A 17098-nucleotide genomic window follows, 5' to 3' on the forward strand; every position below is an offset into this window, starting at 1 on the left:
TGTGCAGTTGAGAGGGATAAGGGACTCCAGATATGTCTAGATGCTACACGACGTTAGGCAGGTGTACCAGTTTCTTTGGCTCTTCATTGTATAAGCGCATGATTTTTATGTTTCTCTGAGTTACTCCTTTGTACATCACTTCACTTTGGTCTCTTCACTAGCTCTGTTCCTCTATCACTGTGTGCAACATGTGAGTACCAGGGCACACTTTTTGGTGTTGTATTATAATTATTATTATTTTCATTTATTGTCATTCCATTTGTGTCTGTCCTCCTTTGCTTATCTTACCTTCTCCACTCAATATCATTTATCATGACTGGGCCACTGTGGGACGATGTAGTTGTGTCTGTTAAAGGGAAAAGGCAAGCTGAGATACTATGTCCTAGTTCTTGCCCTCATGTCCATTTACTACTTAAAATCTCTACTATATCATAAGTGGCTATCTTCGTTGTGTTTGTATTGCCTACACACAGAGAAATGGTGCATATTGTCATAAGCATGGTTCTATAATAAAGACAACACATTTTTATTCAAGTAGTTGTTTGTACAATTTATTTTTAAAAATAGAGATAGAGAAGAAGTTACATTAAAAAAATATAATTGTTCAATAAAATAAATATATTTCAGAAACTTATATAAATTCAGTATAAAATAGAAAGAATATAACTGTACTTTATGGTGATTTTTGGTGACAATTATGAAACCAGTTTTGTCAGTTAGTAAGCCCTCCATAAAAAATGTGGATACAAAACCACACATTATGCATTATAGCATGTCATCTACCTGTTTTCCATTACAAGAATTTCACAAACAATCTCATGTTCACAGAAAAGTTGCTATGAGAAAAATGAGATCATCCAGCCTCTTAAACTGGCAATTGTTACTTGCTGAATGCACACAAAGACTTTCCTACATCATTTGTACATTCGTGTCTTTCACATACACATTCTGCTACAACTGCTATGAAACAGATGAAAATGAAAGTTTATGGTTACGAATATAATTAGGAACAATCTCTAATAACCACTCTGGTTCTATTGTTGAAATCTGTCTCAGATAGCAGCGTCCTGTTTGCACTACTTCAGTGAACAACACAAATGGAGGATACGATCCGAACAATACTGATGATGGGTGTATTGTGACAGCTTGCCTTGTGTCCACCTATAAAAGAATCAATTACTAAAAATATATTTCTCCAAAATGTGTACGAAAACTAATAAAAATTCAGAACTGAAACAAATGAACACACACACACACACACACACACACACACACACACACACACAGACGAAGTGCTAATGCTGTTTCTCCCTTCGTAATCTTCATAGTTTACAGTTATAAAAAATCTGATCACAATATCACATGTCACCAAGAATGAAATGTAAAATCAGAAATCTGTGCCTATAACTGGGAACTGGTGAGATAAATAAATTTAAAAAATTGAGAGTACCTTGCTTGGAATAATTTTGAAGATAATCTTTGTAAATTTTTATTTTTTTCCGCCTTATTAGTGCACTAGCTCCCACATTTTTTTACAACAGAGGGTTTATGCATTTTGACTTTTTTCTTAACAATTCCTTAACCTGTTATTTCATTTCCACAAAATATTTCATATTTTTCAGCAGCAAGCAAAAAATAAAGTAATGTACAGTGTCAACTGAGTGAAATTATACACTCATCATATCAAGTAAATGGCCTGGATTAATGCAAGTGAGAAACACACAATGAAATTGATAGAATTAAAAGTACTTTTTCATGTTCATGCACAGGGATTAAATATCTACTATACAGACTGATGAACATACAGATAGCATAACATTAGAAAAAAAGTAATGAAGTAGGTAACATACATACATGTGCTATTACCACCTTAAGAGTCACTGAGTTGTTATTGTAGTCTGGGATATACAGGGGATTTTTCAATTCACGAAGTATGAGGTTCATTCAAATGAAACCTGATCAGTGCGTCTACCGTTGCCTTACACGTACGGTGGCACCATGTAACTGCGGATATGGTGGTGCCATCTATTTGTAGAGAGACTGATGTGTGTGCACTGTTTGATGTTGCATAGTACCAGTGTGGTTTCACGCTGAAGAGAAGGTGGTCACACAAGTTACAGTCCACTACCAAACATGTAGGCGAGTAAGCAGGAACAACAAAGAGTGATTCGATTTTTGGCAGTGGAGGGAGCTGGAGGCATGAAATGTATTGACAGATGAAAGCTATGTGCAATGAGTACAGTCTGAGTCGTTCAAGGGTTGTGGAATGGCACAAACGATTCCTTGAAGAGCGCGAGTCACTGGACAGGCTCATCATGTCATCACACCGGAAATGGTTGCAGAAGTGAATGCTTTAGACTTGGACAACGGCATAATCACTGTGGACGAGATCCATCAGGGTATTAGAGTGGGAACCGTCCACACCATAATGTATCAACACTTTAAGTTTGGAAATATCTGTGCGAAGTGCGTTCCCCACCAACTGACCACTGAACAGTGCAATACTCGAATGGTGCTGTCTTTGAGTCATCTGCAACGTTATCATGAGGAGGAATACGGCTTTCTGTCGCATACTGTCACAGGTGATGAAACATGGTGTCACCATTTTCAACTGGAAAGCGAGCTTCAGAGCAAGCAGTGGAAATGTGGGACTTCACCACCTCCAAAGAAATCAAGGCCATGCACACCAGATCTGGTAAGGTCATGATGTCCTCCTTTTTTGACCACAAGGGCTCACTGCTTGTGGAGTTCCTGGAACGGGGAACCACCATCAATGCCCAGTGTTATCAAGCCACTTTACAGAATCTTAGACGAGCCATCAAGTCGAAATGCTGAGGCATGTTGTCCAATGGCGTTATCCTCCTGCATGATAATGCCAACCCACACACGGCCAGTGCGGTGAAGGCGACATTGCAGCAGTTTCGATGGGAAATGCTGGAACATCCACCGTACAGTCCTGACCTTTCACCATGTGACTTTCATTTGTTTGTACCTCTAAAACAAGCTATTTGCGGACATCAATTCGCAACAGACGACAAAGTGTGTGACTGGGTCCAGGCCTGGATCTGAGAAGTACAGAATCGACTGGCTAGTGTTGCAATGGGATAAATGTGCCAACAGTTTTGGCGACTATTTATGAGTATGTGTATGGTGTATAACTACATTTTTGAGTTAGTAAAATCCTTACCGCTACTTTACACTATTGACCAGGTTTTATTTGAATGCCCCTTATACAATACACTGTCACTTTTCACCCACACTGAATGAGCTTTAAAAATGAGAGTAAAGTAATGTAGATGTATAACCTATAGAACCAAGAACCACTAGGCGCATAATCGTTGGATTATATTTGACCAAATAAGCTGTTAGATGTATTAAACAGCTGGGATAAGTTCTATAAGGAAAGAGTAAAAGAATGTGAATGAAATGTAATTAGCACGTGTTTCCAATATTGGTAGTACCATTTGCAACATGTCCACTAATTTACTGTCAGTAATTGTAAATGACATTTGTCTGATAGAGGTCATTGAAGTGAAGCTTTTAAACATTAAGCTTATTCTGAAGGTATAACATACTGAATTACAGAATTTTAGAAACTGAAATACTTACAGTGATGTATTGTCTTTCTCTTTGAAGTTCAGCTACATTCATGAACAATCCCGTAACAAGGCATTTTCTTATCTTGTCAATATCTTGTCCACAAGATGACAGAGGAACTTTGCATCGTTTACAAAGCTCCAGAAGTTGTGTGTACACATCACTTGCATACTGAAGATTTCGCACATTGAGAAAATTTTCATGGCACCATTGCTAAGAAAAGAAATTGAAAGTAATGATTCTTTTCTGACATCATAATATTACTGGAACTGTGAGTAAAAATAGTCCAATTTAAAGCTATCATATAATGAAACAAGACAGAAAAAAATACTCCTGCTAAAACTGTCACTGCTGATGGAGAAACTGTACCAATAATTCAACATCTCAACTGTTCTCAACCACCACGTAGCAACTTCAGCAGTTTTATCCATTTTATCTTTTTTGGAGAAACCATCCAATGTGATAACAGTAAAACTGATGAGGTGGGTAATCACAAACATGATTCATATATGGTGAACTACAAAGAAGCAATTTGGGCTGTAGTACAAGAAGTGAGTGTCAACTAAGGTGCCAAGTCTTAAGGTATTATACGCACTGCATCAGAAATATTATGAATTAATATTTGAAAGAAAATAATGAGATTTCAACACTATAGTATAAAATTAGTTATCAGTCCATGTTTAATATAAATTTCTTGTAGCACTGTAATGATATGTCCGACACTAAGGTTGTTAGATCTTTACCTCCTCATTTAATCAACAGTTTACACTGAGAAAGTTTATTTTTTCCTAACTGTGTTATGTACAACTCTTTACCAATACAATATCTGCCCATAACTGTTATTAAAATATAGTAAATATAGGAAGCCCAGAAGCCACTGATGTAAGAATATGAGAAATGAACTGGTTTGATAAGAGGATTTATGGGCAAGAAACAAGAACAGTGCAAGAAAGGGCAAAGCATGAACTAAAGGGATTCAATGACGGTCAACAAAAAGAATAAGTGCTCCAAAAAAGGAATGTTCGGCCAAAATTGCAATTTGTGGGCAAAACCTGATGACTTAGGAGGAAAAGTCAAAGTTCTTGAAGATAAAACACAGAAGTTTCCTGATACCACAGTTGATACACAAGACCTATCAGCACATGTGGCATCCTGCCACCTTCAGTGGTGGGTCTTCAAATTGGCCACAGTGGCAAGGAAGGGAGCAAGCAAATGTAAAAATAGGGGGAGGGAGGACAGGGCCATGCCTCTATGGAATTGAAGACAATATACAAAGGTGAACAACAATGGCAAAGAAAAAAAATTGAAGTGCAGGAACAGGATCTAGGGAAGAATTGGAACTAGAAGATATTTCGGAGTAACAAGAGCCACCAGATGATGCTGAATCCATGGAGGAAATGCCAGAAGCACTACCAGAAGGAGAAGCAGAAGTAATTCTGGAACAAGAGCTTCAGTATGAGGGCTAGCCTGAAGAATAGGTCTAAGCCGAAGCAGAAGAAGCAGCCTGAACAGAAGTACTGGGAGAAGGGCAGCAGAAGCAAAAGAAGAAATCCTGCCAGAGACACATGAAGAAGATAAACTTGAGGACAGAGGAGGACTCTGATATCTTGGACGGGTGAGGTTGAAGGCCCGGCAAAGTGTATGGAACTCGACAAAGCCTGCTAGGTGGAGCTGCTACTTGTGCAACTATGCACATCATCGTGTTTTTCTGCTTTGTTAAATCTTGGTTATTCTATTTGATTAACTTGGGAACTTGTTTGGTTCTCAAGCTGGCTTCACTTGTCCAGTTTTCATTGTTGTATTCTGACTGCAGTTGACAATCTGCTAGTCACAACTCCATGCTGTTTGCCAGCCTGAGTGAGTTCTTTCCATTGTTCACAATCTTTGTCAGATTAGAGATGCTCCCTCAGGAACTTCAGCTTTTGAAGGATCTACAGCAGAAACAGGGCTCCCCCACACACAAGCAGTTGTCAGTTCCCAGGTGGAGTGATGGCCTCTGTGGCCGAGCGGTTCTACGCCCTTCAGTCCGGAACCACACTGCTGCTACGGTCGCAGGTTCGAATCCTGCCTCGGGCATGGATGTGTGTGATGTCCTTAGGTTAGTAAGGTTTAAGTAGTTTTAAGTCTAGTGGACTGATGACCTCAGATGTTAAGTACCATAGTGCTTAGAGCCATTTGAACCATTTTAGCCCAGGTGGAGAAATGGCTGAAACAGTACATCACTGTCTTTGACGACGCTCTCTTATGGTCACTCCTCCTTTCTTATTGAAGAAATTGACTCCCCTTTCAAATTCAATCACACTCACATGCAAGAAGATGTGCTCACTGCTTTCGAATTATTACTTGCAACAATTCCATGTGGTTGCCTCACGATGCGAATTTCATCAAAATCACAAGCAATCTGGTCAGTTATATTGCAACCAGGAGAACTGATCTAGAAGGACTGATTCCTAGATGCGATTTCACTTGTGCAAACCCAGCATGCAAAACCTCGTATGCAGGCTCTAATTGGAGACATAGTGGCCCACCTTGCTTTTGATCCAGAAGCGCACACATCAGCCCTTGAGCTGGATAAATGCTTCATTGGACAATATTTTGACAATCATGCACTTTCAAAAAAATTGCATGCAGCAAATAAGCACTTCATCGTTTGATCACAGGTGGCAGCAGTCCAGAAACCACAAAATCCTCATAAAGCACTTACACAATGGTGTCGCCATAATTCATCACATGTGTTGATGACCTCTGAACAAGTGTTCACATCCTGCTGGTGTGGGCAATGGGTTTCTTCCGTCATGCACAGACTGCTTCATAGCTCAGACACATGCAGAGTATTTGTATTGCCGGATGCACTGCACCTGTTGTGACAACTCTGAACTGTCTGTCATAAACTGTCAGGACAGTCGAAACCAGTTTCCTGCGGCTGTGAAGGAATGGTGCATTAACTTCAGGCAACTGTTTCCTTGGGCAATCCTTTTGCCACCAAGCTGTTTATCATCCTCGCAATTGCAAACAGAGGACTTTTTCCAGGTGGACATGGGGGCTTTGTTTATTTGGCCAAACTTCCAAACGTATGCTCATCTAGATTTACCCGCATTAGCGATGCCCTCTATATGTTGGTAGTTTTGGTGATACTTGAGTTTACCTCCAGGGTCAATTCCATCTCTGCAGTCTACAAGAAGGTCATATGACTGATAATGCTGTTTGTCATCGACAAGTTACTTGGCTGTCAAAATTTTCAGTCAGGGTGCCTTCTCATTACTTGGATTCTCCATCAGTGAGAAGGTTAGTTTGTCTCTGATATAGTTCCCTTCCAGGAACTTGACGACCTTTGTGCCACTTTCTCACTTCTTTTCGAACCTGGCCTGGGGTGCACCACAGGTTTCCAGGGTTATATCTCCTTGGGTCCAGATGTGGTGCCTGTTTTTGCCATGCACAATCCATTCCTGTCTCGTGACAGATAGCTGTTAAGCAGGTACTCAAAAGACTTCATGATGTTGGGATGATTGGACCAGTTACAACACGCACTTGCACCACTCCTGATATTGGTAAAGAAACCAAGTGGCTATCTCTGCGAAGGCTGCCCAGACACATGTCACAATCTACCCTATCACATGTTTGGAACAGTTAACCATGTCCATTTCCAGTTGCACTAACTATCTCGATGACTCAATATTAAGATTTTAGGTGTTGGGAATATCTAAAAAAGCTGTGCACCTTATTTGCTACATTATGTGATCCGAGGCTAAAGTGCTGCTTATGTAAATGCTAGTTTTTCCTGGAGCCAAGAGCAGTAGCTTGGGCACTTGCTCAACAAAGATGGGGTCCAGCCCAGTGATTGCAATATCACCACTATCAAATCTCTACCCGCTCCCAAATGTTACAGGTGGCACAGGCTTTTTTTGGGGTAAATGAATTATTATAATTATCATTATTCTAAGTTCCTTCCACAAGTAACTCATATAACCCATCCACTAAACCAGTTGAGAAAGGTTGATGTTTAGTACGAGTGGATGGCTGTATGGGACTGCACTTCCATGCAGATGAACCATAAGCTGCATTTGGCACCCTGCCTTCCTTCCTATTCTCCATTGCACCCATTGGTTTTGGCCATGGATACTTCTCCATATAGCATTGGTACAGTGCTGGCACATAGGAATGATGATGACATGAAGCAACCAATTGCCTATGCATCAAAGATAATGACCCCTGCTTGAAGGATCTACTCGCAGATAGAGAAGTGGCTTTAGGGATTGTATATGCAGTTAAGAAGTTCCATGTCAACCTGTTTGGGACTAAGATCACTTTAATTACTGATCACAAACTGCTGGTACCACTGTTCAGATCCTCCTCCAGTATTTTGAAATGCAAAGTGCAATGGTTCCAGCACTGGGCACTTTTCCTCAGCTTCTGTATTTATACCATTAAATATAAGCCCACAGCACATCATGCAAATGCAGACAATCTACCTCACCTATCTGCAGGACCAGACGCGGCCTTTCACCAGCAGGAAATTTCCTGTTTCCACATAGACATGGAATGGCGACAAACCTGGCATAGGTTTTCCTTTACAGCTCCTCGTTTTGTTCCAAGACAGCTCCAGGACCTCCACTTTTACAGTTCCTCCATTGTGGCCACTGGGGAATGTCACAAATGAAAGGTGCAGCGAAGTGACACGCTTACTGGCCAGAGTTAAACTAGGATGTGGAAGCCATAATACGCAGCTGTTCCACTTGCGCCTAGCACTATCAGGCTGCACCACCCCAATCTTTCACCCGACTGCCCTGCCTTCCTCCACTGTCCCTGGAACTGCATTCATTCGGACTTTACGGACGCCTTTCTAGGTCCTATGTGGTTTGTTAGCTTATACTCTTAACTACCCATTTGTGGTCAACATGACATCCACCACAACAGATGCCACAATTAATGTGCCCCTCCAGTTCCTCACCACTGAAGGGCTTCCCTGAACCATCATGTCAGACAATGGGCGCACCAATTCATTCCGACAATGCACTTGATAATGAAGGCGGCAAGCCAATTTCATAGGATTTGTCGAACTACTAAACGTTTTCAACAACATAAAAATGTTTGAAATTCTCAGGAAAGTAGGTATAAGCTATAGGGAAAATGGGTAATCTATATTACTAATAAATCTGTAAAACTGATGTGTCTGTCTGCCTCCGAATGTGCTAATCTCCAAATATGAGACATATTTTCATGTGGTTTTTGTAGCAACTTGAGCATAGTTTGGGGCACTGAAAAAGATTTAATCACCAAATCAGACCATGGAAAGAAAAAGTTTTATTAAAACTTTCTAGTCTATCTGTCTGAACATGTTAATCTCCAAAACTACTGGACAGATTTTTATGGGGTTTCACTAGTAGCTTCAGTGTAGCTAGGGGGTAAAGTACAGCCTATATTTCTTCAAAATCAGACTGCAGGGGAGGGGGGGGGGGGGGGGGGGAGATATTCATACACTTCATAAAAATGTATGTATGTACACTATGTGACACCTAGCTGAAAATGAGTTACAAGTTCGTGGCGCCCTCCATTGGTAAAGTTTGAATTCAATATGGTGTTGGCCCATCCTTAGCTTTCATGATAGCTTCCACTCTCGCAGGCATACGTTCGATCAAGTGCTGGAAGGTTTTTAGGGGAATGGCAGCCCATTCTTCACAGAGTGCTGCACTGAGGAGAGGTATTGGTGTCGGTCAGTGAGGCCTGGTACGAAGTCGGCATTCCAAAACATCCCAAAGGTGTTCTATAGGATTCAGGTCAGGACTCTGTGCAGGCCATTCCATTACAGGGATGTTATTGTCGTGTAACCACTCTGCCACAGGCCGTGTATTATGAACAGGTGCTCGATCGTGTTGAAAGATGCAATTGCCATCCCCAAATTGCTCTTCAACAGTGGGAAGCAAGAAGGTGCTTAAAACATCAATGTAGGCCTGTGCTGCGATAGTGACATGCAAAACAACAAGGGGTGCAAGTCCTCTCCATACAAAACATGACCACACCATAACACCACTGCCTCCGAATTTTACTGTTGGCACTACACATGCTAACAGATGATGTTCACCGGGCATTCGCCATACCCACACCCTGCCATTGGATCGCCACATTGTGTACTGTGAGTTGTCATTCCACACAACATTATTCCACTGTTCATTCGTCCAATGTTTACGTTCCTTACACCAAGCGAGGTGTCATTGGCATTTACCGGTGTGATGTGTGGCTCATGAGCAGCCGCTTGACCATGAAATCCAAGTTTTCTCACCTCCTGCCTAACTGTCATAGTACTTGCACTGGATCCTGATGCAGCTTGGAATACGTATGTGATGGTCTGGATAGATGTCTGCCTATTACACATTACGACTCTCTTCAACTGTTGGCAGTCTCTGTCAGTCAACAGACGAGGTCGACCTGTATGCTTTTGTGCTGTATGTGTCTCTTCATGTTTCCACTTCATTATCACATCGGAAACAGTGGATCTAAGGATGTTAAGGAGTGTGGAAACCTTTTATATAGACGTATGACCCAAGTGACACCCAATCACCTGACCATGTTCAAAGTCTGTGAGTTCCGTGGAGTGCCCCATTCTGCTCTCTCACAATGTCTAATGACTACTGAGATCACTGATATGGAGTACCTGGCAGTAGGTGGTAGCACAATGCACCTACTATGAAAAAAATGTATGTTTTTGGGGGTGTCCAGATAGTTTTGATCACATAGTGTATGTTTCACACCTCCAAACCACTGGACTGATTTCAACCAAGCTTGGTACATTTATCACTTACTGTCTGGGAAGGATCACTGTTGTGGTAAGAACCACCAACTTATGAAAGGGGTGGGAGGGAAAAAGAAGTGTAGGCTATGACGAGTGAATACCCACATTTTATTCATTCCGTATTTGTGAGTGAGAGCATTAAGTTACTTGCAACCAACTTTACACATCATTTCAAACCTTTAAGAAACTTTTTATGGCTGACCCCACATAATGATGAAAGGAAAAAAGTGCATTGCTTACTACATTTTCACTGTTAATTTTTGTATCAGGCAAGACATTTTTATTTATTACTTCTTTGCTGTCAACCGTGTCCACGACACATGGTTCAGGATATATGATGTCATAAACATTTAGAGGCATGATACACTGCCACATGATGCATGACATTTAAATAAATTTATTATTCCTGCTGAAGTGATTGCGATGAAATTTGGTAACGAGGTAGCTTGAACCCTGAGGAAGAACATAGGCTACTTCAGAAAGTGTGCAGTACAATATAGTTATTGATTTTTTGTTTTTTTTTGTTTTGGTTTTTAGAGCGCAAAACTGCTATGGTCATTAGCGCCCGGTCCGTGACTTAGGAAACAGTAAAAAACCGAAATTGAAAACCAGCAGCAATGGGAACGAACGTCATAAAATTGGAGAAACTAAAAGCAGAAGGAAGGCTTAAAAATCCACTACAGAAAGGGGTTGGTTGTCCCCAAAAAAAGGTTCAAATGACTGACGTCATTTCACTGGCATTAATAAACTTGAGAACGCGGTCGGCTGAGCGCGTGTCATCTGCTAAAATCGACGATATATCAGGCGATAGCTGTAGACGGGAGCGTAACGGATTAAAATAGGAGCACTCAATTAAAAGGTGTCTTACCGTCCACAGCTGAGAGCAGTGGGGACAGAGTGGGGGAGGATCGCCGCTTAAAAGATGTCGATGGCTAAAAAGACAGTGCCCTATCCGGAGTCTAGTTAAAATTACCTCCTCCCGACGAAGCGTTCGGGAGGAAGAGGTCCAAGCACAAGGAAGAGCTTTCATGTCCCGCAATTTATTATGGGTAAGTGTCGACCAATGCGTGTGCCATAAACGAACAACACGTCGACATAAAACGCTCCGTAGATTGGCGAAGGGAATCGATTGAATAGCTGGCCGAGGAAGAGAGACTGCAGCCTTGGCTGCAATGTCGGCCGCCTCATTTCCACAGATACCAACGTGTCCTGAGAGCCAGAGGAACGCCACCGAGATGCCCCCCAGGTGGAGTAAGCGCAGACAGTCCTGAATCCGGTGGACCAGAGGGTGCACAGGATAAAGAGCTTGGAGACTGAGGAGAGAGCTGAGAGAATCTGAGCAGATAATGTACAGTATCCGCTGACGGCGGCAGATGTAGTGGACAGCCTGGAGAACAGCGTAAAGCTCCGCAGTATAAATCGAACACTGGTCGGGAAGCCGAAAGTGATTTGGGGTGTCGCCAACAATATAGGCACTCCCTACACCTAACGATGTTTTCGAGCCGTCAGTGTAAATAAATGTGGCGTCCGTCATTTGTGCACATAGACCAGCAAATGCCCGACGATAAACAAGTGAAGGGGTACCATCCTTGGGAAATCGACAAAGGTCACGGAGCAGGCAGATCCGGGGACGGAGCCAAGGCGGTGCTGTACCCCAAGTTGTCAAGAAGGTTTTAGGAAAGCGGAAGGAAAGAGAATGCAGCAGTTGACGGAAGCGGACTCCCGGTGGTAGTAGGGAGGAGGGGCGGCCTGCATACCCTACATCAAAGGAGGCGTCGAAAAAAAGGTCATGGGCTGGATTAGCAGGCATGGAAGACAGATGGCTAGCATAACGACTCAGAAGGACTGCTCGCCGATTGGACAGCGGAGGTTCAGCAGTCTCAGCATAAAGACTTTCCGCAGGGCTGGTGTAAAAAGCTCCAGACACTAAACGTAATCCACAGCGGTGGATAGAGTCGAGACATCGAAGAATAGATGGCCGAGCAGAGGAGTAGACTATGCTTCCATAGTCCAATTTCGAGCGCACTAAGGCGCGATAGAGGTGGAGAAGGACCACTCGGTCCACTCCCCAGGAGGAACCATTCAGGACACGGAGGGTGTTAAGGGATCGCAGACAGCGAGCCGAAAGACAGGAAATGTGGGAGGACCAGCACAGTTTTCTGTCAAACATAAGACCCAAGAATTTAGCGACGTTTGAAAACGGAAGGTTGACAGGACCTAGATGTAAGGAGGGCGGAAGAAACTCCTTACGTCGCCAAAAATTAACACAAACGGTCTTACTGGGAGAAAAACGGAAGCCGGTTTCGATGCTCCAAGAGTGGAGGCGATCGAGACATCCTTGAAGATGTCGTTCAAGAAGGCTGGTCCGTTGAGAACTGTAGTAGATCGCAAAATCGTCCACAAAGAGGGAGCCCGATACATCAGGAAGGAGACAATCCATAATTGGATTGATGGTAATGGCAAACAGTACAACACTCAGCACGGAGCCCTGGGGTACCCCGTTTTCTTGGGAGAAAGTACGGGAGAGAGTAGTGTTCACCCGCACCCTAAATGTGTGCTCTGCCATAAATTCGCGAAGAAAAAGGGGCAGCCGACCTCGAAAGCCCCAAGAGAACAGTGTGCGGAGGATGCCTGTCCTCCAACAGGTATCGTATGCTCTCTCCAGATCAAAAAATATTGCTACTGTTTGGCGTTTCCGGAGAAAATTGTTCATGATATAAGTGGAGAGAGCAACAAGATGGTCAACTGCAGAACGATGCTTTCGGAATCTGCATTGGGCAGGTGTTAAAAGACTGCGGGATTCCAGCCACCACGCTAAACGGTAATTCACCATACGCTCCAAAACCTTACAGACACTACTCGTGAGAGAAATGGGGCGATAGCTAGAGGGGAGATGTTTGTCCTTTCCAGGTTTCGGAACAGGAACGACGATAGCTTCCCGCCATCGTCTGGGAAAAGTACTGTCGGTCCAAATTCGATTATAAAGGTGAAGGAGGTAACGCAGACTATGGGTTGATAAATGCAGCAACATTTGGACGTGGATACCATCCGGTCCTGGGGCGGAGGAGCGAGAAGAAGAGAGTGCATGTTGGAGTTCCCGCATGAAGAAAACAGTATTGTAGCTTTCGCGATTTTGAGAGGAGAAAGCAAGAGGTCGCACTTCCGCTGCACGTTTCTTCGGGAGAAACGCTGGCGGGTAATTTGAAGAGCTCGAAAACTCAGCAAAGTGCTGACCCAACGAGTTAGAAATTGCGACGGGGTCCACTAATGTGTCATGCGCGACAGTGAGTGCAGAGACCGGGGAGAAACTAGGCGCGCCTGAGAACCGTCGAAGCCAACTCCAAACTTCCGAGGAGGGAGTGAAGGTGTTAAATGAGCTAATAAAGAATTTCCAGCTTGCCTTCTTGCTATCGCAGATGACACGACGGCATCGCGCTCGGAACTGCTTATAGCGGATACAGTTGACCAAAGTAGGATGGTGGCGGAAAACGCGGAGAGCACGTCGTCGCTCACGTATTGCATCACGGAATGCCTCGTTCCACCAAGGAACTGGGGGGCACAGGGGCAATTCGGAGGTGCGTGGTATTGAATGTTCCGCAGCTGTAAGAATAACGTCGGTAGTATGTGTGACCTTATCGTCGACGCTGGGAAAGTGACGGTCATCGAATGTCGCTAGAGACGAAAAAAGTGTCCAATCAGCTTGGGCAAACTTCCAGCGTCGCGGGCGCATGTAGGGCAGTTGAGGCTGCAGTCTAAGGACACATGGAAAGTGGTCACTCGAGTGTGTATCATCAAGGGCGAGCCATTCGAAGCGCCGAGCTAGCGGAACAGTACCGACTGCAAGGTCCAAATGAGATAAATTTGTCGTGGAGGCAGACAAAAATGTAGGGACCCCAGTGTTGAGGCAAACTAGATCTGCTTGGTGGAAGACGTCTAGCAATAGTGAGCCACGTGGACAAGGATGTGGAGATCCCCAAAGCGGGTGGTGGGCATTGAAGTCCCCAACCAGCAAATATGGGGGTGGAAGCTGACCAAGAAGATGAAGGAGATCAGCTCGTGCCATTGGTGTGGACGATGGAATGTATACAGTACAAAGAGAGAACGTGTATCCGGAAAGGGAAAGACGGACGGCGACAGCTTGGACGGAAGTGTTTAAATGGATTGGGTGATAATGGAGAGTTTCATGGAGAAGAATCATGAGTCCTCCATGTGCTGGAGTGCCTTCAACAGAGGGGAGATCATATCGGACGGACTGAAAATGAGGGAGAACAAAGCGGTCATGGGGACGCAGCTTTGTTTCCTGAAGACAGAAGATGACCGGTGAGTAGGATCGTAAGAGGATCGACAATTCATCCCGATTGGCTCGAATACCGTGGATATTCCAGTGGATAATGGACATAGGGTGAACAGAAAATGGAGGAATGTGACCAAGGTCGCTGTCAACTCAACGACTGCTCAGAGCTTGCGACCGACAGCATGGAATGGCATTCAGCCGAAGGCAGAAAATCCTGATCCATAGGTTGGTCAGGAGCAGCTCCTGCCACCAGCGATCGGCCGGTTGATTGGCCGCCAGCAGTGCGCCTCGGCGACACAGAAGACGGCCGAGGGCGATTTCCGCCAGGTGGTGCTGTAAATGGGACACGCCTTGGCGGAGAAGGAGAGGAACTGGGTTTCTTTGTAGCCTTCTTGGAAGTATGATGTTTAGAGGAAGGAGGAACCGATGGTTGGGAAGTTGCGGTACGAAAAAACTCTTCACGAGTATGCTCTTTTTTCGAAGTCTTGGTGTCTGACTTTTGGGCTCGAGATTTAGCAGAACTCGACGAAGGGTGAGCCAGAGAGTGGGCAGGCGAAAGTGGTGAGGTTGAACGGGCGATCTTTGCGCTGGCCGATCTGACGACCGTGGCACTAAAGGTGAGGTCGCAAGTCTGTGTGGCCGCCTCCTTTGTTGGCCGAGGAGAAGCAAGGACAGTGCTGTATTTTCCTGTCTGAGGCACGGTGGGCTGTCGACTGGCGAATAATTTTCGAGCAGCAAAGGTCGACACCTTTTCCTTTACTCTAATTTCCTGGATGAGCTTTTCGTCCTCAAAAACGGGACACTCTCGAGAGGAAGCAGCGTGGTCACCCATACAGTTGATGCAGCGAGGGGATGGAGGTGGACAAGCACCCTCATGGGCATCCTTGCCACACGCAACACATTTGGCCGGATTGGAACAGGACTGGCTGGTGTGATTGAACCGCTGACACCGATAGCAATGCATAGGGTTTGGGACGTAAGGGCGAACGGAAATTATCTCATAGCCTGCTTTGATTTTCGATGGGAGGTGAACTTTGTCAAATGTCAAGAAGACAGTGCGGGTTGGAATGATGTTCGTGTCAACACTTTTCATAACCCTATGAACAGCCGTTACGCCCTGGTCAGACAGGTAGTGCTGAATTTCTTCGTCAGACAATCCATCGAGGGACCGTGTATAAACGATTCCACGCGAGGAATTTAAAGTACGGTGCGGTTCCACCTGGACAGGGAAGGTGTGTAGTAGTGAGGTACGCAGCAATTTTTGTGCCTGGAGGGCACTGACTGTTTCTAACAACAGGGTGCCATTCCGTAATCTGGAACAAGACTTTACAGGACCTGCAATTGTGTCGACACCTTTCTGAATAATGAAAGGGTTGACCGTGGAGAAGTCGTGACCTTCGTCAGACCGAGAAACAACAAGGAACTGTGGCAACGATGGAAGAACTGTCTGTGGCTGAGACTCAGTGAACTTGCGCTTTTGAGCAGACATAGTGGAAGGTGAGGAAACCATTGCGGAAGAATCCCCCATGATTACCGGCGTCTCCGATGGCACGCTCCTCCCTTGTGGGGGTCCTCTCTGAGGGCACTCCCGCCTTAGGTGATTGTTCACACCTCAAGTCACACCTCCCGACAAACGGACAGAGGGACCAATCGGCACTTTCGGAAGGTATCAGCTCGGGTAATCACCCCTCCCTGGGCCTGGCCGTTACCAGGGGGTACGTACGTGTCCTACCTGTCTACCCGGGGCGGGGAATTACGCGTTACCCCGTCACCGGCTACGCATGGAAGTGCGTGGGTCGGCCTTCAGACACGCACAGGGAGGAAAAAAGAGAAAGGGAAAGGAAAGAAGAGGGGTCTCAAACGCCACAGCGGAGAAAAGGGCAAAGAGAAGAGGGAAGGAAAAGAGAAGGACAGAGGAAGGATGAAGACTTGCAAGTGTAGAAAGCAAGGAATTTGTAACAGTTTCGAGCATCCGTCTCCGGACGTAGGCACAAACCATACTCCCAGAGGGGGAGAAAGGGAAGGAAAGAGCCAGGGGTGAGGGGGGGGGGGGGGGGGGCGAAGATGGGGGACGGGGAAGGATGCGGAAAGGGAGGGTATGCAGCCCGGAAAGGAAGGAGGGCCACATTAGCTCGGGGTCCCGTGCTCGCTACGCACATATCCACAAAAGAGTTGTGGACCCCCTGGTGGGAGTTATTGATTTGAAGAATATTGCATGAATTAAGGAAAACTATTTACTCTCTGAAATTTCTGTTTACTCCTTAACCTTTGATCTTTATCATATTTGTGAAAATGCTTTTTTTAGTCGATACGGGCTACGTGATACAATTAAAAGTAACAAATGCAATGCTTATACAAACTTCTATGTGTTTATTCCATACTTCCACACTGTTTCTTTCATAATGTAGATGTTGTGTAAT

At 44.5% G+C, this 17098-nt stretch overlaps 1 protein-coding gene across 2 annotated transcripts in view; it reads right to left on the minus strand.

Annotated features, from left to right (window-relative positions):
- Positions 1 to 581: 581 nt before the first annotated feature.
- LOC124592734 (ATP-dependent RNA helicase DHX33) overlaps positions 582 to 17098 on the minus strand; it is a 140231-nt gene continuing 123714 nt past the window's right edge. Inside the window, exons 12-13 of one of the 2 annotated variants that reach the window (XM_047131865.1) lie at positions 3610 to 3810; positions 582 to 1161 (exon numbers count right to left, since the gene is read on the minus strand). In XM_047131865.1, coding sequence (XP_046987821.1) covers positions 961 to 1161; positions 3610 to 3810 — 402 coding nt within the window. In that variant the 3' untranslated portion in view covers positions 582 to 960. The remainder of the gene's footprint in view (positions 1162 to 3609; positions 3811 to 17098) is intronic. The other variant, XM_047131866.1, reaches the window with a different exon arrangement.

This window comes from Schistocerca americana, chromosome 2 (genome assembly GCF_021461395.2).
Source record: "Schistocerca americana isolate TAMUIC-IGC-003095 chromosome 2, iqSchAmer2.1, whole genome shotgun sequence".
NCBI classification, from domain to species: domain Eukaryota; kingdom Metazoa; phylum Arthropoda; class Insecta; order Orthoptera; family Acrididae; genus Schistocerca; species Schistocerca americana.